The sequence below is a fragment of the Venturia canescens genome, chromosome 7 (genome assembly GCF_019457755.1).
Source record: "Venturia canescens isolate UGA chromosome 7, ASM1945775v1, whole genome shotgun sequence".
NCBI lineage: Eukaryota > Metazoa > Arthropoda > Insecta > Hymenoptera > Ichneumonidae > Venturia > Venturia canescens.
In genome coordinates, this window is record NC_057427.1 from 17,825,061 (window position 1) to 17,848,476 (window position 23,416).

General features: G+C 38.6%; 1 protein-coding gene across 1 annotated transcript in view; it reads left to right on the forward strand.

The window, feature by feature from the left end:
• Window positions 1–561: 561 nt before the first annotated feature.
• The window catches only part of LOC122412980 (uncharacterized), a 54,488-nt gene continuing 31,633 nt past the window's right edge, over window positions 562–23,416 (forward strand). The window contains exons 1-2 of the mRNA XM_043423017.1: window positions 562–1,057; window positions 1,736–2,005. Coding sequence (XP_043278952.1) covers window positions 782–1,057; window positions 1,736–2,005 — 546 coding nt within the window. The 5' untranslated portion in view covers window positions 562–781. The remainder of the gene's footprint in view (window positions 1,058–1,735; window positions 2,006–23,416) is intronic.

Genomic DNA, 23,416 nt, shown 5'->3' on the forward strand with positions numbered 1-23,416 from the left:
TGCACGGAAAAAAAATTTGGGATGGTATATTTTTGTAAAATAAATTTCATTTCATCAAATGCTTGGTAATATGTGTAAGATTTTTTATTGAGAGGCCTCAAAAGGTATGGGATCGATCGTTTGGAAATAAATTTCCCTCGCTTTATCTCGACCGTGAGTGGCGTGAATATTATGCCGGATCATTTTGTTGGCATAATAACTTGAGGTTATGCTTTTCCATGATAAGATGAACAAAATCGGAGGTGGAGACCTTATTCTGAATATTTACCTTTTTTTTTAATGTAATGTTTTTTTCAAGATTTGTGAAATTTTTTTCGAATTGTTCTGTTAAAATTATTCAGAGTTGGTTTCATAATTTTCTTTATAGAATTTTCAATACATTTTTCTTCGTGATATGGTCAGGAAACAAGGGACCATTAATGTACTTGTCCCTCCAACCTTTTTTTCCTCAAGGGTTGGTTTTCAGTTGACACTAAAAGTTTACGGAAGGTTATCGGCTAAATTCATAGAGGTTACAAAAATTGTACTGGCACTTGCAATCGTTATTTCCTCTGTTCCCTCCTTCCTATACGTTTCCCCGACTGCTCTACGCCCTTTCCGTTGTGTCCACAAAACAAGGAAAAGCAATAGCGGTTTTTTTCCCGCAATAAAAAAATAGATTATTCAACAACGCACTGATAAAGCTGATAATATCTATCCGTGTTCAAATAAATTCCACTGTTTATCCTATTCATAGATCGCCCTCCTTTTGCCTGTCCAATTAATAAATACAGACCGGAATATGTGGAAATTGGTGACACGCGGGATACGTGAATCCCTTGAACGTCGTGCGAGCTGTCGCACAAATATTCATTCACAAACGCCAGGAGATAACCGTGGTACAACCAAAAGTGAGGTTAAATATGATTTTATCAAGAACCATAAGTTTCTAGCACCTAACATCGTAGTTAAGTGTAACAGCGGCCCCGGAGGTTCGACGAAAACTGATGGACCTAAATATAAAAAATACAACTCCAAATGGGATACCCGCAGATCATGGTCTGAAGCTGTCGGATGGGTAATGAAATTCATCAAGTGCATCGCATGAATACTATTGTTATTCCGTTTCTATTTTCATTATACGAAAGGTCAAAATAATTAATTGTTCTTTTACTTTGAATTATATAAAGATAGATCTTCAGGCAGAGCCCTAACTTGTCTCTGCAACTGGACTCTACATTCCTTGTATATATACCCAAATATGTATGTAAACAATACGGGGTCTGATTGCTTTGTAACAAAATAGGATTCTGTCTATTTTTATCACTTGAATTGATAAGTTTATTAAAATGAGAAGTGATATTTAGAAGCAGGCTGTGCAACTTTTTATTGAGATTATTTTTAAAGAATATGCTCGTCTTTTGAACCTACAATCAGTCATGATCAATTAAATTAATTTTGAAAATTTCCCCTAATACCTCTTAAACTTTCCTTCATTTAAAATGCTAAAAATTAGGATGATGGATGATCCAATGATACGAGTGTTTATCTCAGATTTTTATAAATTCTATCTTTTATTCAATAAGTCAAGGAGAATTTTGAAGAAAAAATTTTATGTGCATCCGATCTTTGCATTGAGTTGTAATACTTTTCTAATAAGTGATTATTAACCATGACAATTGCATTCATAAAAATATTCCTTATAAGTAACATTATGAATTCCCTATGACATTGCTCTTTGTTTATTTTATTTCAGTCTAGTGCACTTGCAGTGGGTTGGGTCGTTTGTCAATCATTGTGTTTCCGCAGACGTCCTTTCAAATGCTCAACGGAAAACAAATGGCACAATCACTTTTCAAAATTACACAGCACACGGTTTCTTTTTGTCGATACTTTTGGTCTTCATCCTCAACCGGTATTACCAATAACCAATTGCATTGCCAATAACAGAATTGACCAGTTTGAGAATAATGCAAAACAAGAATGGCTACCAGCAAAGCCATATGGCCCCATTACTATTGAAGAGGTGAGGATTCTCTATAGCAGTCATTAAACCACCTAGTTGATCAGACAAATGAAGTATCTCGTTTCCCTTATAAAACTTTTCAGTAATTCTGTAGATTATTTATTACTTTTTTCTGCATTATTTTTGTTATCAGTGTGGAAATATAATGAGATAACGAATGTTTTTTTAACCGGTTGACTGATATTGTATCATATATGTACAAAAATGTCAGGCCCATTCTGGTAATGTATTATATATATACATTAGCATAGTCCTTAATGGGATGTTTTTGAATTTCTTTGCTCCCAGGGATTTGAATGCTTCCAATTTGATGACAAAAAATCCTCTGAATATTGGAGCTCTTAATATTAAGTCTAAGATAGTCTGCATTCCAACCTAAGATTTTTGTGGAAACAATATGAGAAAAATTTCTTTCGTTCTTTAGGATTTTACAACTTTGGGATAAATGAATTCAAAATTACGAGTCACACATTGTTTCGTAGAGAATTTAATGCCCTACAAAAAAGGTCTCTTAGGTAAATCTTTCTTTTTCAATGTTGCTGCCAAGTATTCAGCTCCATCTTTAGGCAGTCCTAAACCTCGTATGAGATCACTCAATACTTCTTGATTAAAGGTTTGGGGAGTTTTGTTTCTATCATCTGGGACGTAATCGTTACCCTCGGAAATTTCTTCGTAATAGATCTCGTCAACCCCTATTACTACCGCTTCATCAGAAAGTTCCACATGCATCGTTTCGGGAGTTACGATTTCGTCCATGGCCACTATTTTTTCTGGTTTCTGTACTGATGAAACGTTGGCGTACACAATTTTACTTTTAGTATTTTTAATGAAACCAGTGATGTCGGTCATACAAAATTAGCAGTTCTCTTGATTTGTCGGTGCAGATCATATCATAGATTTTGTGAATTGCAAGTACTCTTGCTTTCTGGACTTGTCCCATCGGTTACATGGTCTTACACCGACCACAAACTGTATGTGATATCTAGTTTGCATACTAGTCGATCATTTTAATACCGAGGTAAACCTCATAAATCAATTTAAGTCGTTCGAAGACAAAAGAATCCGTTACAAAAGAAAGACGGTTTAAGATCAATGACGATTTTTTTCTTCTCGTTATTTGCACAAAAGAAAAATCCTGCTTGTGACAACTTAATATTCAAGTTTTTTATACAATTTTCCCCACTTTCTTGTTTTTCGCATTCATAATTTATACACTTTTTTTGTGTATAGTTTAGATGAATTGTGCATGTTTAAATCATTTACAAAACTACTTTTTGACATTTTCTTCTACTTTTAACGATTTTTGACAAAAGTATGCATGAACGGGACAACCAGCTGTCGGGTTCGGATTGAATCCCTCGAAATACGTAAAGAACGTTCTCGATCCAAGTGTCAAAAATTTTTCTCATATTCATCCCCTACGATTTTTTTTAAATTTTCATCCGTTTTTAGGCGGTTTTTCCCATGGTAATTAGATTTTGGAGATATATTCGTCAATCTGACCCCGGATTCGGATTCAGCAGGCCTATATACGTTGAGATAGGTGGGCCCGGTCCACGGTACTGACCAAATGTGAAATCGAAGAAAATGTTAACTCACGTGTTAATTTTACGGAACTTACATTAACGCTGGCACTACACGCCTACTTGAATTCGGATATCATCTAACATATGATCGGCGGCAACTTCGCAATGATTCATGGCATCAAATGGATCATGGAATAAACAAAACCATTGTAACGGATAGAGGCTTTGTATTTTGTGAATCGATTTTTTTTTTTTAGAGGATATATAGTAATTCACTAGGGTATTACTTTCCTTTGAATTGTTAAAAATGCTCCTGTTGTACTTATCTTTTGATGTTGATATCAACCGGGTACAATTGTGTACGCAATCATAAAAAAAACGAAATTTTACGGTCAAATCCACGCGAAAATTTATTGAAATGCGATTTATTATTAGTTTAATATTTTCAGTTCAATCTCTCAGTATAGGTCAGTTCTTGTACCGGATCAAATTCGTTCGTAGACAGAAATGTAAAGTAAAAATTGCCATCATTTCAATATAAATTGGGAGGCTAATTTGGAAACGGGTGGGGTTCAATATGTCGAATAATTGAATTGTAGAACGGTCGATATTTAGAAATTTTAATAGTTGTGATATCAGTTTGGAGAAAAATAAGTAATTTGAAATTCTTATTCTCGATCGACTATTCAGCAGATTGCGTGTTTAATCAAAAATTCCTTCTTTGAATTCGTATTTACCCGAAAATATATATTTCAATAGTTTTCATTTCGAATGCAATTTTAACAGACCATCCAAATGTCAAAACTTCATATTTTCGAATTCGAAATCAAAAAATCGAAAGTGAATTTTTCGAGCCTATAAAACTTATAGATATGCAGAATAGCGATAGCTCGAAAAGGTGAAAGTCAAAATGGCGATGTTTAAAATTGGAGATCACCGGTCTGAGTGAGTGAGTGAGTGAGTGAGACGCGTGTATTTGGAGCTCAACTGCATTTCTTTATTTTGATCGATCGACTTTCTAACGTTTCACTATTTTGACTGTTCGACTTTTTGGTGTTTCAGTATTTCAACCTCAGTAATATTTGGTCTTTCGTTATTATATTTTCAAAATTGTGAATTTTCACAGTATCACTGACTGTAGTAATTTATGAATCGAAAGAGTGATAGTCGAATTTTCGAAAAATCGATATTTTAGTCATCGTCCTATGGGCGATTATTACATTCTATTTTCGATGTAAACGTGCTTCGAACCTTGCAGTTTCTGCTTTATTTATTTTTGGCATTCAAAGCTCTAGTCGAATCTAGTCTCCATATTATCATTCGAAGTTTATAAACTCGAAATTTTAGCTGTTCGAAATTTTAGTCATTCCAACATTTGATCCCCACCCTTTGGAAACTTGAAAATTTTTCTCGTGCGAAGTGTACTCTTTTCTCGATACACAACAATATCTCTTATATAGTACAGAAAAATTCGTTTACATTTTTTTATGATGAATGCAATTAAGTTAAAATCTCTTAGAGGTAAGGTTCTCAATTCCCTCTGTATTATGCATATGCGTTTTATCAGATCTGGAAGAGATCTGGTTTTTATTTGAATGAGCAATTTGAATGGAAAGTGATAGGCCGAACCAGTACTTTTAACACATATTTAAACATAATTTGTACCGATACGAAATCGACGTCGAATATTATCAATAATACCAGGGAATCCTGAAAGTCTGAGAAGAATCGATTTTCTTCTGAGTCTCTGCCACCATAGAGTAACAAATGATTTTTACATTTGATGTGATTTTTTTTTTATTTGAACGCTTCTCGGAAAAATTTCATAAAATATTGGAGAATTGAAAAATTGATTGAAGCAATCTTTTAATAATTTTTCACATTCGAGACAAAAGTATTCGTCAAATCGATGTTTTTTCACCTCCTCACACATTTTTTTTACAAAATTAAAAAGTAATAAGACTATTAGAAAACAAGAATTTAAACATTTTTGATGAACATTTTTTTGAAAGTACATTCCACACCAATCGGTAGTTTTGGAACCTAAAAAAATACTTCTTATTGGGAAAGAGTATAGTATACATTTTTTAACGTCAGCTGGATAAAAAAGTTCGTTCGTGAGAGTTTGTTATTAATAAGTGCAAAATGCACCCAGGTAAATACTAGAACTCTAGGTATGTTAAGAATTGTTTTAACTTCTGTTTTAAGCTGTATATTTTTTTCCCAAGTGATTCTATGTAATATGATAAATAATAACTGATTGAATTCAAATTTGGAGCTTCCACGTATTTTTAGATATTCGATAATATTAGCTGCCCTTTCCACACCAAGAGTGTTTCATAAGCGGCTGTTTGTTCCAAAGATCATTGGAATATATTTGTTTATATGCCCGATGCCATTCAATAGATATAAATTGAAAGTTGAAGTTATAACTATACTTTAAACTATCCGTTATAGAGTTTCCATCTCAAATCACAACCATCATTTACGATAAAGAAAAACAGCTTATATAAGAATCATATGAACTCATCTCGAAATTTAAAAACTGAATTTTTTAAAAAGTTTAATTATAAATTTCTGAATAGTTACGTTTTCGTATTTTATAAATCTTTTAACGCATAGAAAGTGTTGATTGAATTAAACGAATCTCACGAGGGGAGGCCGTGGGAGGTGCATCGAGTTAATGACTCCCACTTTGCCTACTTATGGTATGGGGAGGGGGGGGGGGCAACCAAATTCCACAAGTGTAGGTGCCAAGTCGGCTTCGTTTCCGAGAAATCGCCACTTGAAGTTGGGAGCCCACTTATGAACCATAAAGTTTACACTTTTTCACAACCAGGCGAATAGCTCAGTGGCGAACGTACTAGACTCCTATCTCAACGGCTTCCGGGTTCAAATCCCGTCCGTGAAATTTTTTTTTTACTATTTTTTTCAAATTATTATTGAAATTTATAATCCACAGATAAACAATGGCAAAAAATTTACGTGCTTTTATTGATCAGAGCTGACACATTCAATATTAATTGTTGCTCTTTCAAATCTCTGGCCATTTTTAATAATAAATTAGCCGTCATCAAGAGACTCGGTAGAGTTTCGGGACAAGTACATTGATAGCCCTGTCGTCTGCTGGCCTGAGACTCCCACCGTGACTATACGTTCTCTGAATAAAACGATTCGCGGTGGTGGGGTTAAAATTGGCATGTCAATTTCTTTAATTACGAAGCTCACGAGTTATGTACGGCTTTGAAAATTGAACTTTCAGCTAATTAAGAAGTTCGACCAGCAAAAAACTGGTCGCAAACATACACTGAGAAACATTTTTGGTTCATAGTACCATATTTGCATGTGTCTCTGAGGTGATAAAAATACTTTTATGGTAACGCTCATCCAAAAAAAATATGATTGTATTTACTAAATTTTATAAGTCGTTTACATCAAGCGCATATATTAACAGCAACAATGAACTTGCCAAACATATATTGTGTACATGTCACCAAATTTTCCTTCTAAAATAAATAGAATCATTGACGATCAGGTATTGTACTCTCGACTATATGCTCATAGTACGCTTGGCAAAGATTTACGGTTGACCACGGAGAGGAAAGATTTTAACAAAAAGAAAGAATTTCAACAAACGGAAGAACATTGATTGACCTAAGTGAGACTCGATCCCGGGACTGTTGGAGTTCGAGCTTGGAGGGCTATCCACTGCGCTACCATACGTTCTATAACTAGGGGATACAAGCAAACGCATATATAAGTCGTTATCACGGTTTATATAGAAGTTTTGTTTTTTTCAGCTATAAAGTATGTGGTAGCGTACTGGATTGCGTTCCAAACTCAAAGTCTGAAAGTCCCGTAGTCTAGCCTTCCTCTGATTGACTTTTTTGTCGCGTCGTATTTTTACTCAGAAGAACGGTATAAACATCCCTTGCGGTATGGTTGCTTAACGATAACAAATAATCATCAATACCTGGAAACACAAGTTTACGCAAAATTACAAAAATTGTTCCTATCATGAAATATTATGATAATGCCTATTCAATTATAGATGTTCATTGCAATATAGATAGTAAAATTCAGTAAGGTTTGTCCAAACATGAATATGATACAGTATACCATACTTTTCATATCCAAAACAACTTACTTATAAAGTTACTTGCATTATCTGATCATTGTGAGGATTTTTACCGTAATTGTTAGTTACTTTTAAATAACACATGGTCATTCACTGTCACGTCCCGCTTTTAGTTATCATTAAACGCGAGACTTGACGACGATTCCTCTCAACTTTAAAATATTTCTTTTATTGAAACTGCTAGAACGTTCTTGATTCGGTGGGTACGCGATGCCTTGTGCCTTAGCAACCACTTGGAATCCGCCGATTCGGCATCGCCTGATCGCGATCTCCAAGGTGGCACGCGGATACCCTTGGTAACGACTAAAGTCATAACTTAGAGACGAAAGTGCTGAGATGCATTGAAAACCCCATCACGACGATCGCTTTCGAGCTCTCGTTGCCGTGGCGAGAATTTTTGTACATTAGTTCCGTTTGATTCTTAACCGACACTCGGTCGTCCCTCGGGATAACTCCGTAAGTTAGCAACTCGCGGCGGTTTAGTAAATCCTGAAAAAATGATGAAACCGCATAGAGGACCCGTAAGCCTAACTTCCGATAACAAACGCGTAGTGAGCAACACACCGCCCCTTGCCTCACGGACGTTCTTTCGCCGAGTTTTGCAGACTTTTGCGTACACCCTTTTGTTAAGTTTATTTTTCAATTTGTTATTCTTCATAAAACCAAGTTAATTCTGTGCGTGTGTGTAAACCGCGCATCAAATGACGGCGCGGTTATTGTGTGTGGAGCAGAACGGGAGAATTGTTCCCGTTCGTGTGAGAGAGTAAGCGGGAGTAGATGTTAATTCACGGTTCCGTCTTCAAAATCGTACCTCGATTCATTCAAATTATAAACCTTTTTGTATCTTTCCTTTTCGCATACTTTTCACATATATTTCTGTTCTCGTCGAACCTTCTATTTCCATGTCAATAAATCTGATTTCCCGGTTAATAATTATTTGAGCGACTCAATCTCCTGCTTCGGGGCCCGTACAGGACCATATAGGCGCCCTTTCGTTATTTCTTAAATTATTTCGATTATTTAATCACCTCAATATTGCAATATTTCGGTTATTCTCATAATTATCCAATTATTTTAATTTCATTTAGACCGAACAAAATATCTACTAAACATTTCACATTTCAAAAATCCTACACTTTGTGTAGGTTGGTGGCAGTGAAAACTAAGTAAATTTCTCAATTATGTTCGTCCCTTCTGGACGTAACATCATACCATAGGGATTACATGTTTTGTTGATCATGACAGATATAGTAGCAGCAACCACTGCTTTTTTTCTCAGTGCACAATGTCCGCAAAAAATACGAGAAAAAACATTCACTATCTAATCGGAATCGGCCGGGGTTTAACGTTACGAAGTGCAGGACAAATGTAATAAACGTTTGCATAGTTAGTGAATAATATAAATAAGACAAATAAGTTTATCAAAAATAGGTCTGGAAGTTTTGAGGAAAAACGTTCGTCAACCTATAACGTCAAATTTTCTTTTTTGCGAACTAAAACATTATGGTTGATAAGTAATAAAACAAGAACACACGGAACTATCAGTATAATGTGAGAAACTCCAATTGAATAAATGTTTTCTTATTTATTTCTTGTGTCATGATTATTTTTGAATATTCCCATATTTTGCTTCCTATTGAGTTTGGCTCTGCTCTTTCCGATCCTTGTTTTCACTCTATCAGTTTGCAGCGGATCGATACATGTTATTAATTGGTTGCCTAATATGTGTCCTATGATTTTCTACTACTTCTTCATGCTGATTGTGGTAACGTGATTCAAGAGGTTTCTAACCATGATCTTCAATCGCACATTTTGTACATCAGATTTTCAAAACAGTTTCTGGTCTTGATATAAGTGTAGTTATTTTTTTTCCACCTAGTCTGCCGAGTAATAAATTTGGAAACTTGTTCCAGAAAGCCTTTGGATGCTTTTTTGCTGATGATATAAAAAGTCGAATCTTCAGAATGCAGTGGGCAAACACAAATTATGACAACAAAACTTATGAAATGACATGTATGTTGAGTATTCCTACTCTGCAAACTGCAAATGTGGAATTATTGGTGAAAACATTCATTACGATAAGTCTACAGTTGCTCAGTTTTGGATGCGATTGAGTATAATGCCTGCCAACATCATGGAAACCTACAGAATTTCTGAATGTTATGGGCGCTATATCATTTTAATGTAACATCATGACTTTTAACAACTTTTCACTATAATACTATAGATTTGGATCATTGAAATACAGTAAAAATCTGCAAACTGTAAAATTTATATACTGTGCCATTCGTTTTACTTTTTGACTCTCACTGTAACATAGATATGAAGTGAAAAATTCATTACAAAAGTCTTCAGTTGCTCATTTATGGGATGGATTTGAAATTGCTGTTTTCCAAACTCATTGCGCAGATACATTGATTCGCAGCAGATATCTGCGAACTTTGAAATTTCTGTGGATAACTATATGTGCTAAGTATCACCCCCTATCTTTGATTGTGGTAATATGTAATGGAACTTGATTCAGCAAGTTTTAAAGTGTTTCTTTTCAAATAGTATTGAAGTTTTTATTACTGCGGTATGGAGCGAATACCTTCAAACTTTCATATTTCTGTGTCGCAGCATGTTTGCCGATCATTTAAATTTTTTACTCCAACCGTAACATGTATTCTCAAAAATTCATCACGAAAGTCTTCAGTTTTTCTAAATTACTAAATTTTCTTTTTCTTAAGTTCTATGCTAAATTTCTAAATTTCTAAATCCATTTCTAAATTGTCTTGAAATTGTTTTCCTCCAAAACCAATGCAGGTACCTTGAACCTCTTTGAATTCTGTTGCCCTGTTGAATTAAGTACGCTCAGTTTTTTTGCTTCTTTGAGTTTTGGCATAATAAATGTTTCCGGGTGCTTTTTTTCGGCAACTATTAATCTGTAGATAATTGGATCTCAGCGGCTACTTGCAAACATTGGAAATATATTTCATCGGAGGCACGTTTTGGATGACACGAAAATGTCTAGATTCAGAATGCAAAAGCGACATTCAAAAATGGCCAATTTCGTTGGATTTTTTGTGTCTTGAATTTGGTCTATCTTTCCTCTTTTTTTTCTTTTCTCTAACGTTATAAGCCGAAAATCATATCTCGGCCAATAACACGCATTGGTCCATGCTCTTGAGTTCCTAACGGACAAAATATATTAGAAGACAAGGGGAAAAATCACCAAAGTCGAAGAACAAACCTCTATTGAAATATTTTCAGTACAATTGTGACGAGAAATATCTTTTTTCGTGAAAACCATCGTTATAAGCCGAAAATCATAAATAATTCATGGGAATTTAAACTAAAATCCTATAGCTATCTGAATATAAATAAGGAACTTTTGAAAAAAAAGACGTGATATTAATCCATAAACTTCCCCTAAGGAAAAAAGGTTGGGACAAGTACATTGATAGTCCCTTGTTTGCTAATAATTTCATCCATAAAAAAAACTGAAATTTTTTTTTTAATTGTAAAAAAATTATTTTATACAAAAAAATACAGAACAATTCGAAAAAAATTTCACAAATCTTGAAAAAAAATTATATTAAAAAAAAAAAACTAATCTGTATCTATTTTTTAAAGTGTCAAAAGCATTAAATAACAAGTAAAACATAAAAAACCAAAAAATCGCGCTTGAAATCATTTTGGAAACCGATGCCTAATTCTTCTTATTTTATTCGAACAGCTAAATCAATTTAATAAAAATCCATCTAATTTACGTGCAGCATTAAAATTTATTACATTCATTCGAGACCAAGTATTTTCTCCCAATGAATTGAAAAAAGTTACCACTTGAATTACGTGCAGCACTAAAATTTATGATATCAATCGGTGGACAAGTATTTTATTAGTAACTCCAAATTTTGACATTATTAAATTGTTCTAAGAAGCTTTTAAATCCAAAAAAAATCACATGAAAGCTTTTGTTACTCTATGGTGGCAGAGACTTATAAGAAAATCGATTTTTCTCAGACTTTCAGGATCCTTTGGTACTATTCACAAAATTCAACGTCGATTGGATCGATACAAATTATGTTTAAATATGTGTTATAAGTACTTGTCCGGCCCATGACTTTTAATTATTCAAATTGCTTATCCAAATAAAAATCAGAGCTTGTCTAGAACTGATGGATCACAAGTATTCATACAGAGGGAATTGAGAGAATTATCTTCAAGTAATTTTTATCCTATCGCACTAATTTAATAAAAAACGGAAACAAATTGTTCCGCAATAAACAAGGGATATTATTCTGCATCGATAAATGAAAAAAATTGTACATAATATATATGTTTAATAGGGTGATGCAAAAAAAATCGATATTTTTTTTTCTCGGAGCTCCAACGAAAATCGTTAGTACATCAAAAAAAGTAATTTTCCCAAAATTTCAGATTTTTAAACAAAATTTTGTAAAGTGCTCAAGCCACTTTTCGATATTTTCCTGGTTTTTTTATCAAAAATCGCAAAGCAAAAATTTGTTTTTTGCTTTCATAACAGAAAGTGTTAGCACTCCATGGAATTATATAAATCTAATACAATTTTTTCACTCTCAAAAAAAATTTAAAGGCTACCTCGCATAATTTATTTCTTCTTGTCTGTATATTTAGCTATAAATTATGAGATTAAAAAACGTGGCGCTACAAATAACTATTCTTATTGTCCTTCCAAAAGAAAGGGTGAATGTACTTTGCAAAAAAATAGTTTTTCAAAATTACATGTTATAACAAATATTTTTGCGTTTTCTCAAACGATTGGTTTCAATTTTCTTGTATTTTTCATACAGATATATATTTTTATTGACAAGGGAGAGCGGTTGGTCCGATGGACAAAGATTCGGGTCCGCAATCCGCGGGTCCCGGGTTCGAATCCCGGCCAAGACACCAATGAAAAATTGAAAATGTTTTTCAAGTGTTTTCTGCTGTGACCCCGGGTGGTTCGGACTCCACCTTTATAAATCCATGGCCTAACACCTCTATGTGACACGTGTGCGGTTGGTGTACGGCTTTGGGGGCCTCCGTGGACGGTTCTCATCGTGCGGATGGCCCTCTAGCCGTGTACTGGCTGGCGTAACGTATCGCAGTAGAGGAGGTGCATGATTGAGCACCTCTGATGGAGGCGCTTGAGCATGCTCGCACTACCACCAGAGGGGATCAACCAAGTACCGGCTGTATCAGCAAGGTTTTCTGCAGTTTCCCTTCGCCCACGGCAAATGCGATACAGTGGGGAGTAAGTCGGCTGCAGCCGCAATAGGAGGGGAAAAAAATGGAATAAGGGAATAGGGAGGGATTGTAAAAAGGCAGAATGTCATTGTTCAGGATTGAGCGAGGCCTCGACGGTAGCGCGAGAGAATTCGGGCCGGGCTCTCGCGCTCCGCCGCTGGCGTCGCCAGTTCGCGGGTTCGGACATTTTGGGCGCGTGCAATTAGAGCAGCCGGGTGCTCGTTTCACGCGCTCACGGGGGGCGTCGCCACCTCCTGGGCTGTAATTAGCACGGGACCGGGGAAGCACACCGCGCATGTGCGCGGGGCTTCATCATCGATCTCCATGATTGATGCCTCAGTCTTGATCCGGTCGCTGAAGCGTGCAATACGGCTAATCACTGCATCTCACCTTCTCACCAGTTTTCGGTATCAAATTCGGGTTCTCTTATTCATTTTCGGTTCAAATCATTACACGGACTATGCGCATTTAACGGAACATTCTCTCGGACTCATTTTTAACGGAATATCTCAAAAAATCATCGGGTTCTTTCTCACGAGCACGCTTCGGTCGTCCATCTTGTTCGTCTCGCTCGTGCTCGACGAACACCGGGTCAACTCGCCATTTTCAGCATCGGGCTTAATCGCACTAATTGTCGGGCAAATACTGTACTTAAGATAGAACAGCGGAACAATAAATTCCTCACTATTTTTCTCGCACCACCGGCGTACTTATTCTTCGTTTACCACCTACACCAGACTCCTTGCAAAAACATTTTGGTCCTTCGAGCCGGATCTGGTGGTAAGTGCGCGCGGAGTGGGTGTAAAAAGTGAGTGAAAATTCAACGGGCTTTTCACGGCGCATCGCATCTCAACGGGACTTCGAACATTCTCGTCTCCACGGCGTGGTTCGCACGTGGTTCGAGCTCAACGGGCGGCCATCTTGGTCATCGACCGTGCACTCTCATCGATTCCTCGATCTCAACGGGTTTTTTCTCAGTGAGTCTTCACATCGGGTGAGTCTTTTGGCAAACTTTATTCATCAATTTATTTGGGAAAATGGACATCAGTGCGGGAAGTGAAGCAAGTGTGCGGTCGCGGGCTCAACGGTAGCGCTTTCTCTCTCACTCTCGGCGCGCGGGACCATTGGCGTCGATCTCGGCTCTCATTCTCGGGACGCTCACCGCGCGGCGCGGCGCGGCGCTGCGCAGTCGGTAATCAGTCACTGGCGTCGGGTCACGGGCGGTAAAGTAACGGTCACATTACCGCGCACCGGTAATTTATCGGTTTTCCACGGGATTCGGACATTCAGCGGCAACTCATCGGCTAAACTCAATGCATGGACAATTCTCACGACCGTTACGGGCAATTACTCGGTTTTTCACACCTTTTTGGGCAATCTTGGGTACTTTTCGGGAGTGGCCAGTGACTTCGGGCAAAATCAACGGACATTTCTCACGGGTTCTAGCAGTGATTAGTGACACTTCGCATTCGGGTTTACAGTGACGTTCCGTTATCGAATTTTGGACAAATTCGCGGGTGCTTTATCGGTATTCTGTGCACTTTCGGGATTAACGGTGACAGGTGGCGCGGGTCGGGCGGGTTCGGGGCCACCTCGTCTCTTCAAGCATTTCGGGCTTGTACAAAAATTACGGGCTGCAGCATTCATACTACGGGACAATATCCTCCGGTTTTTTTGGGGATTTTGTCGGTTTATTGGGCTCCACGCAATTCTTCGGGAGCATACGTCACCGGGGACGTATATTCGCAGGCGTTCCACCTGCACCAGCGCATCACCTCAATCATTTCTCGGTTTCGGGACGAGATTCAGCCTTCCTCAACGGGAGCTTCCACATCGGGCGGCGCTGCAGCCATCGGGAGGGAGAATCTTCCGAAGATCTCTCTACCCACATTCACCGGGGACTTCTCAGCCTGGATTTCACTTCGGGATCTATTCACATCTTTGGTTCGGGACAACGCATCGCTCACTGATGTCGAGCGTATGCACTATTTGCGGACGGCCACATCGGGAGAGGCGGCGAAACTCATCGCCAGCCTCGCAATAGAAGCCGAATCTTTCGCAACGGCTTGGGAGATTCTCTCGGATCGGTACAACGACACACGGGTGCTCATCCGCTCTCACCTGGACAGCATTTTTCGCACAACGGTCATCTCACCAAACTCTGCACGGGATCTTCGCACCCTCATCCACGACGTCTCGGAGGCGTACAACTCACTCCGGGTTCTGGGGGCACCTATCGACTACTGGGACTGGGTTCTCGAGTATGCGATCACGCGACGTCTCGATACCTCGAGACGCGTCGCCTGGGAAACAAAAGCGGGCCAATCACCAAATCAGCCAAAATTGGCAGAATTGCGGGCGTTCCTCACCAATCGGGCTCGGGCTCTTGAGGGCTCTGCTGTCTCCACGGGTCCTCCTCACTCTCGGAGCGGAAGCAACACGGGATCGGGCAAATCAGCACCGGGTACATCCTCAAGGCCGTCAGCAAGGGCTCATGCGGCAACAACGGGGAGCCAGCAATCATGCTCGCTCTGCCAGCAGGCGCACTTCATCGTCGCCTGCCCCAAATTTCGGGAGCTCACCAACGAGCAACGGCGGGAAAAGGTGCAGTCCTTGCGGCTGTGCTTTAATTGCTTGGGTCGGCACAACGTGTCGTCGTGCCAGACGACGACGAAGTGCAAGGAGTGCGAACGGAAGCATCACACCATGATCCACGTCGGGCGTGGGCCAGTACGCTCATACATTTTGCGTTGCGTGCGGTGCGCGCGCTTCCGGGCGCTCAAGGCACAGCAACTAATGGGTCAGTTGCCAATCTCACGGGTTACGCCGGCAAGGCCGTTTCTCTTCTCGGGGATCGACTACGCGGGGCCAGTTTCACTCAAAAGCTGGCGCGGGCGTGGGAGCAAATGTCACAAAGGCTGGTTGTGCATTTTCGCTTGTTTCGCTACCTCCGCTATGCACCTGGAAGTTGTTACAGATTTAACCACGGACGGGTTCCTCGCAGCACTCAGACGGTTCACGGGCAGACGCGGGATTCCGCACACGATCCAAAGTGATTGCGGAACCAACTTTCAGGGTGCAGCAGCGGAGCTACGACAATTATTCAAAACGGGTACACGGGAATCCAAACTCATTCAGCACACTGGGGCAACTGACGGGATTAAATGGGTGTTCAACCCACCGGGGGCACCTCATATGGGCGGAAAATGGGAGGCCGCAGTAAAATCGGTCAAGTATCATCTCCGGCGGACGATTGGGGATGCCAGTCTCACGTTTGAAGAATTTACGACTCTTCTCACACAAATTGAGGGCATACTCAACTCGCGGCCGTTGGAGCCTCTGTCGGATGACCCGGATGATTATTCGGTTCTCACCCCTGGGCATTTTCTCATCGGGGACACACTCACCTCCATTCCTGAGCCCTCAGTACGGGATGTGCCTCAAGGTCGCCTCACACGGTGGCAATGGCTCCAGGAACGGGTTCAATACTACTGGGAGCACTGGTCATCGGGATACCTGCAACGGCAGCAGGCTATATCAAAATGGCATCATCCGAGTCACGACATCCGGGTCGGGTCTATCGTTCTACTCATGAACGAAAACACGTCACCCACAAAGTGGCCACGGGCACGGGTCACACAACTACATCCGGGAAAGGACGGGCTCACACGGGTGGTTACTCTCAAAACGGCGACGACCACACTTACACGGCCTATCACCAAACTGGCACTCTTGCCAGTGCCTCAACCGGGATCAATCGACAGCACTGCTGCCGATGGCGGGCGGAATGTTCAGGATTGAGCGAGGCCTCGACGGTAGCGCGAGAGAATTCGGGCCGGGCTTTCGCGCTCCGCCGCTGGCGTCGCCAGTTCGCGGGTTCGGACATTTTGGGCGCGTGCAATTAGAGCAGCCGGGTGCTCGTTTCACGCGCTCACGGGGGGCGTCGCCACCTCCTGGGCTGTAATTAGCACGGGACCGGGGAAGCACACCGCGCATGTGCGCGGGGCTTCATCATCGATCTCCATGATTGATGCCTCAGTCTTGATCCGGTCGCTGAAGCGTGCAATACGGCTAATCACTGCATCTCACCTTCTCACCAGTTTTCGGTATCAAATTCGGGTTCTCTTATTCATTTTCGGTTCAAATCATTACACGGACTCTGCGCATTTAACGGAACATTCTCTCGGACTCATTTTTAACGGAATATCTCAAAAAATCATCGGGTTCTTTCTCACGAGCACGCTTCGGTCGTCCATCTTGTTTCTCGCTCGTGCTCGACGAACACCGGGTCAACTCGCCATTTTCAGCATCCGGCTTAATCGCACTAATTGTCGGGCAAATACTGTACTTAAGATAGAACAGCGGAACAATAAATTCCTCACTATTTTTCTCGCACCACCGGCGTACTTATTCTTCGTTTACCACCTACACCAGACTCCTTGCAAAAACAGCCATACACTGGTAACAATGAAAATAAAAATAAAAATATTTTTATTGACGAAAACTTTTTTCTTGCTAGGGCATCGTACAAAAATGACAACATACCAAATAAAGCTGTGTTTTGCCGAATTTAAATTCTCTTTTTCAAAGTCAAGTTTTTCACCGCAGAAGACGTTATACTTTGGAAATTTTCTAGTTTTCCCATTTATTATAAAAATTAGTAAAATATTTTGACTGAATTTTAATGGAAAATAAATGTAGGCTTATGAATGCGAAATCGCAAAAATGTTTAGTTCCGAACTCTTTGTTTACAATCAATAACTATTTGAGTTTGTACAGGGAGGCAACTTTGTACAATAGACCTATTTCGATCTTGTTAATTTAATTTTTTTTTTAATCAGTAAAGATTACGAAACCGATATTGGAAACTTTATGATAAATATTTGCGATTTTGCATCCATTAGTCTCCATTTTTTTCTAACAGAATTCGGTCAAAATATTTTACTAGTTTTTATAACGCACGAGAAATTAGAAAACTCCCAAATTTTAACGTTTTCTGCGGTGAAATAAACGACTTTGAAATAATGAATTTGGCAAAACACAGATTCGTTTGGCACGTTATCATTTTTGTACGATGGCCTAGCAAGTTTTCGTGCATAAGAGTGTTTATGTCTATGAAAAATACAGGAAAATTGAAAGCAATCACTTGAGAAAATGCGAAAATCATTGTTATAACATGTAATTTTGAATAACTATGTTTTTGCAAAGTACATTCACCCTTTCTTTTGGAAGGATGACAAGAATAGTTATATGTAGCGCCACGTTTTTTAATCTCATAATTTATAGCTAAATATACAAACAAGAAGAAATAAATTATGCGAGGTAGCCTTTAAATTTTTTTTGAGAGTGAAAAAATTGTATTAGATTTATATAATTCCATGGAGCACTAACACTTCTGCTATGAAAGCAAAAAAAAAATTTTGCTTCGCGATTTTTGAGAAAAAAACAGGAAAATATGGAAAAGTGGCTTGAGCACTATCCAAGAAAATTTTCAAAAATCTGAAATTTTGGGAAAATTACTTTTTTTTGATGTACTAACGATTTTTGTTGGAGCTCCGAGATAAAAAAAATATCGATTTTTTTTGCATCACCCTAATGTTTAAGCTTCTAAAATAACTCTCCAGTTTATATTCAATGATGGCAATTTTTACTTCCCACTAATTCTTTCAGCGAACGAATTCCATTCGGAATAAGAACTAACCTATACTATTATTAAAAACATTAAACTTTAAATGAATCGTATTTCAACAAGTTTTTAACCAGATTCTGCCGTACAATATCGTTTTTTTTTATGATTGACTTTTCATTGAATGAATAGTGATGGGCCGGACAAGTACTTTTAACAAATATTTAAACATAATTTGTATCGATCCAATCGACGTTGAATTTTGTGAATAGTACCAAAGGATCCTGAAAGTCTGAGAAAAATCGATTTTCTTATAAGTCTCTGCCACCATAGAGTAACAAAAGCTTTCATGTGATTTTTTTTGGATTTAAAAGCTTCTTAGAACAATTTAATAATGTCAAAATTTGGAGTTACTAATAAAATACTTGTCCACCGATTGATATCATAAATTTTAGTGCTGCACGTAATTCAAATGGTAACTTTTTTCAATTCATTAAAAAATACTTGGTCTCGAATGAATGTGATAAATTTTAATGCTGCACGTACATTAGATGGAATTTCTTTCAATTGATTTAGCTGTTCGAATCAAATAAGAAGAATGAGGTATCGGTTTCCAAGTTTTCTTTTTATGGATAGAATTATCAACAAACACGACACCATCAATGTATTTGTCTCAACCTTTTTTCCCTAGGGGATTTGGAGTTTTTAATAAAATACTTGTCCACCGATTGATATCATAAATTTTAGTGCTGCACGTAATTCAAGTGGTAACTTTTTTCAATTCATTAGAAAATACTTGGCCTCGATTTGATATAATACATTTTAATGCTGCACGTAAGTTAGATGGAATTTTGTTAAATTGATTTAGCTGTTCGAATAAAATAAGAAGAATGAGGCATCAGTTTCCAAAATGATTCCAAGCGCGATTTTTCGGTTTTTTATGTTTTACTTGTTATTTGATGCTTTTGACACTTTAAAAAATAGATACAGATTAGTGTTTTTTTAATATAACGTTTTTTCAAGATTTGTGAAATTTCTATTGAATTGTTCTGTATTTTTTTTATAAAATAATTTTTTTTTACAATTTAAAAAAAAATGATTCATTATTTTTTTTATGGATGGAGTTATCGGCAAACAAGGGACCATCAATGTACTTGTCCCAACCTTTTTTCCCTAGGTTTAAACGTTGGCATACAATAATACACACACTCACCTGAAAATTAAAAATCTGATGAAATATTTTTGTGAAAATAGTCAGAAACGCTTTAAGAAAATCTTTTCACCGGGTCATAAGAATTTTAAGCCTATCAGAGTGTACTCGAGAATATTCAAAAGAAATTTCGTAATTAAAAAATACATCTTTAATTCTCATATTTCTTGGTAATTTTTTAAATAGGGTATTTTACGCCATGTAAAAAAATACATAAAAATGCATGATTATCATAGATTGCGTAAAAAGTAAACGAGAAACGTCAATATTTATTCATCAAAATGCAATGTAAATTTTATAATTCAATTTTAAAAATCGTCTTTTTTCATCTGTTTTTCAAATGTCAAAAACGCCATCCGCCATATTGGATTCCAACGTGACGTCACTCCGCTAGTAAACAATCTAGACTCTTATCGTGCGCTTTGTGTTATTTTGAAATTTTACAAGTTATTATTCACGTTTGTGGACTTTTATCATTCATTTGATTAAAATCGCATTATGGAAAACGGTTTTGTGAAAGCAGAAAGTACAAATCTACCAATGATAAATACGTTGATGGTGACGATGAATCCACAATTTATGTAGCATTTTTACACTTGGAAAATGCATTCAGGCACGAGACACCAATGATATACCATTAAAACTCATTATTTTCACAAATCTTGTTACTTGGTCTTTCACAATCGTATTATTTACTAACGGAGAAACTGAAAATCATAAATAAAAAATAGTTTTTAAGACAGTTTTCGGTCTTATAAAATTGAAATAAAAATTCTACTGGTTTATTATGATCTCAGGATTATTTTAAAACAGTTTTCAAAAAAAAGTGTAATACCCTATTGTTCCATGCCTCATCAAAAAAGATATCGAAAAAAAACGTGAAAAAAATGTTTATTCAATTACGGCTAATTGGATGGGGTATGGATCAATAACTTCAAAATTTCGATCGCGAAATTCGTCCACACCGGTCAACCAATTTTGATAAAAATTGAACTGCTTATACAGTAGGATATTATAAATCCGCTGACAAAGCGATTTTTCGAAATTCTAAAAAAAAAATGTTTTTTTGTTACCACCGGAATAATCTTACAATTACTCTGGAAATAATTGATATATCGAAAATCCGGCTTGTCAGCGGAAGCGCAAAATCCAAACGAACAGTTTGAGCCTTGTTGCATCGGAATCTATGCAAAATTGACAACGAATTTCGATTTTGAAATTTTTGTAAAAAAAAGTTATTGTCAAGATAACGTGAAATTTCAACTCCCCGAAATTCCGTCTTATGGCGCAATCATCGATTTCCCAACAACATTTTATTTTATTTTTGCGAACTATACAAACAAACTGCCTCAGTTTGGTGAGTTGTCAGTTTTTCTGAATTTTTATTCGAATTAAAAAAGAACTTGCCATCTGAGTTGGACACAGATTTTTATACTAACAGTTTTGATACTGACGATTTTTGTACGAGCTCAGTTTATGACAGACATAGAAGTTTGTGTAGTGAGGTGAACGTAAAGGAACGGTTGGATTATTGATATAATTATTCTCTATAAATCATTTACAGTCGTTGAAGAATTCAATCAAAAATGATTATAAGTAGTTTCCACGTGTGACTGATAAGTAAACACAAAAACTATTGCATGAAAAATGATGAAGACAACAACCGTGTAGTATTCAATGAGTCTTTGCAGTACTACCATCGTTGAATACAAGGTTTGGCTGATTTTTTCGACTTTTTTTTTGGAAAGTAATAATGGTAAAAAATTTCGAAGTTCAAAATTTTAAAAGTTTCGAATATATATATAGCCTGTATTTTTCCCTTTCGGGTTACAACTCGACTTCCTTAACCTTCCATTTTTACTCCTTTACATTTTACATTTCTTTTACATATTTTACACTTTTTACATTTCCTTATTCTATCCACCTTCTTCTCCTTAGCCTATTTACATTCTCGACTTAACCTACACACACACATACACCCCACTCTAGTTCGAAAGAGAGAGAGAGCATTCACACCCACACACATTCCTCCCTCCTCTTACACCTATGCACGCCTCGCCCGACCTCCGTTTCCGCTGCACCTTTTTACTCCCTCCCTTCTACCCTCTCCACTCCTCAATCTTCTTCATCCACTCTTCCCCTTGACCCTCCCCTCCCAACACCTCTTCCCTCATACTTTGCCAACCCTCCTCCGTTCCCCATCCCATACATTCCTCCATCACGTGCTCCCATGTCTCCCTGCTACTCGTGCACACCCTACACTCCCTCCCTTCCCTCTGCTCCCAGTACCTCCCCCCTCTCATCTCGTACCCTATCCTGAACTTGGCTACCCTCCCCCATCTCTCCTCCTTCCACCCCTTTTTTAGGTACCCCGGGATCCCTCTCTCCTTTACAAATATATAATCCTTGATACTCCTTGACTTAATTATCCTTTTCCATCTCCCCTCCTCCTGCCTTACTCTCTCCGCCCTCACTATATCCTCCCCCTTCATATCCCCACTCTCCCATCTCCTCTCCACCTCCTCCAGATCCCATCCCATCCTTAAGTAAAACTCCTTCCTTTCACTCTCCCATCCTCCTGCTTCCCGCCTTCTTCCTGCCCTTCTCTTCATCTCATCCCTACATCTTCTCCCCAATTCTCCCCCCTTCCCCGTCTCCAATCTCTTCTCGTATCCCCATACTCTCATCCCCGCTCGCACCTCCAGTTTACCCTTTGCAATTCCTCTCTCACCATATACCCCGCCATCCCTCTCGACACCCCCAGCATCCATCTTAAATACCTTTCCTGCAGCCGCTACTATCTCCCTTCCCTTCCACCCCCAAATCTCCACTCCATAACCCACCACTGGCCACACCAACTTATCGAAAAGCCACACTCTCCTGCCCCAATCATTACCAAACCTATTTTTCCCTATCCCCCATACCTTCCCCATTATCTTCGCCGCCTTCATCACCCTCTCCTCCACCTGCTCCTCCTGAATTCCATTCGCTCTCATCATATAACCCAAGTACGTATACCTACTCACCTCTTCTATCCTTTCTCCTCCCTATTGCCATACCATCTTTCTTTTTCTTCCCCCTCCCACTCTACACCTCATCACCTTCGTCTTTCCCGTATTCACCTCTAGTACTTTCACCTCTATGTACCTCTCCAACGTCCTCATCATCCCCTTCATCTCGTCCTCGTTCTTCGCCAACAACACCACATCATTCGCATAAGCCAACGAGTTTACCTTCCGCCCACCCCCCAGCTTCATCCCTCCCCACCCCCCTTTTTCCAGTTCTTCGTCCATGTCCGCCAGCAACAGCGTGAATAGCTGCGGGCTCAGCGGACACCCTTGCCTAACCCCTTTCTCTGTCCAAAACTTCTCCCCTTTCTCCCCGTCCACCTTCACCCTCGCATATGTTTCCTTCATCACCTCCTCACACCTCTCAATTAACCCTCTCTCACCCCTCTCTTCCTCATACTCTCCACCAAGTTCGTCCTATCCACCGAGTCGAAGGCCGCCTTCAAGTCTACAAATAACAACACCACCTTTCCCCTCCTTTCCGTTATTTCTCTATTTATCAGATAATTTAGTACGTATACGTTATCCATGGTTCCCATACCGTCCCTGAATCCCGCCTGACTCCTTGGCATCATCTCTTTCACCTCCACCTC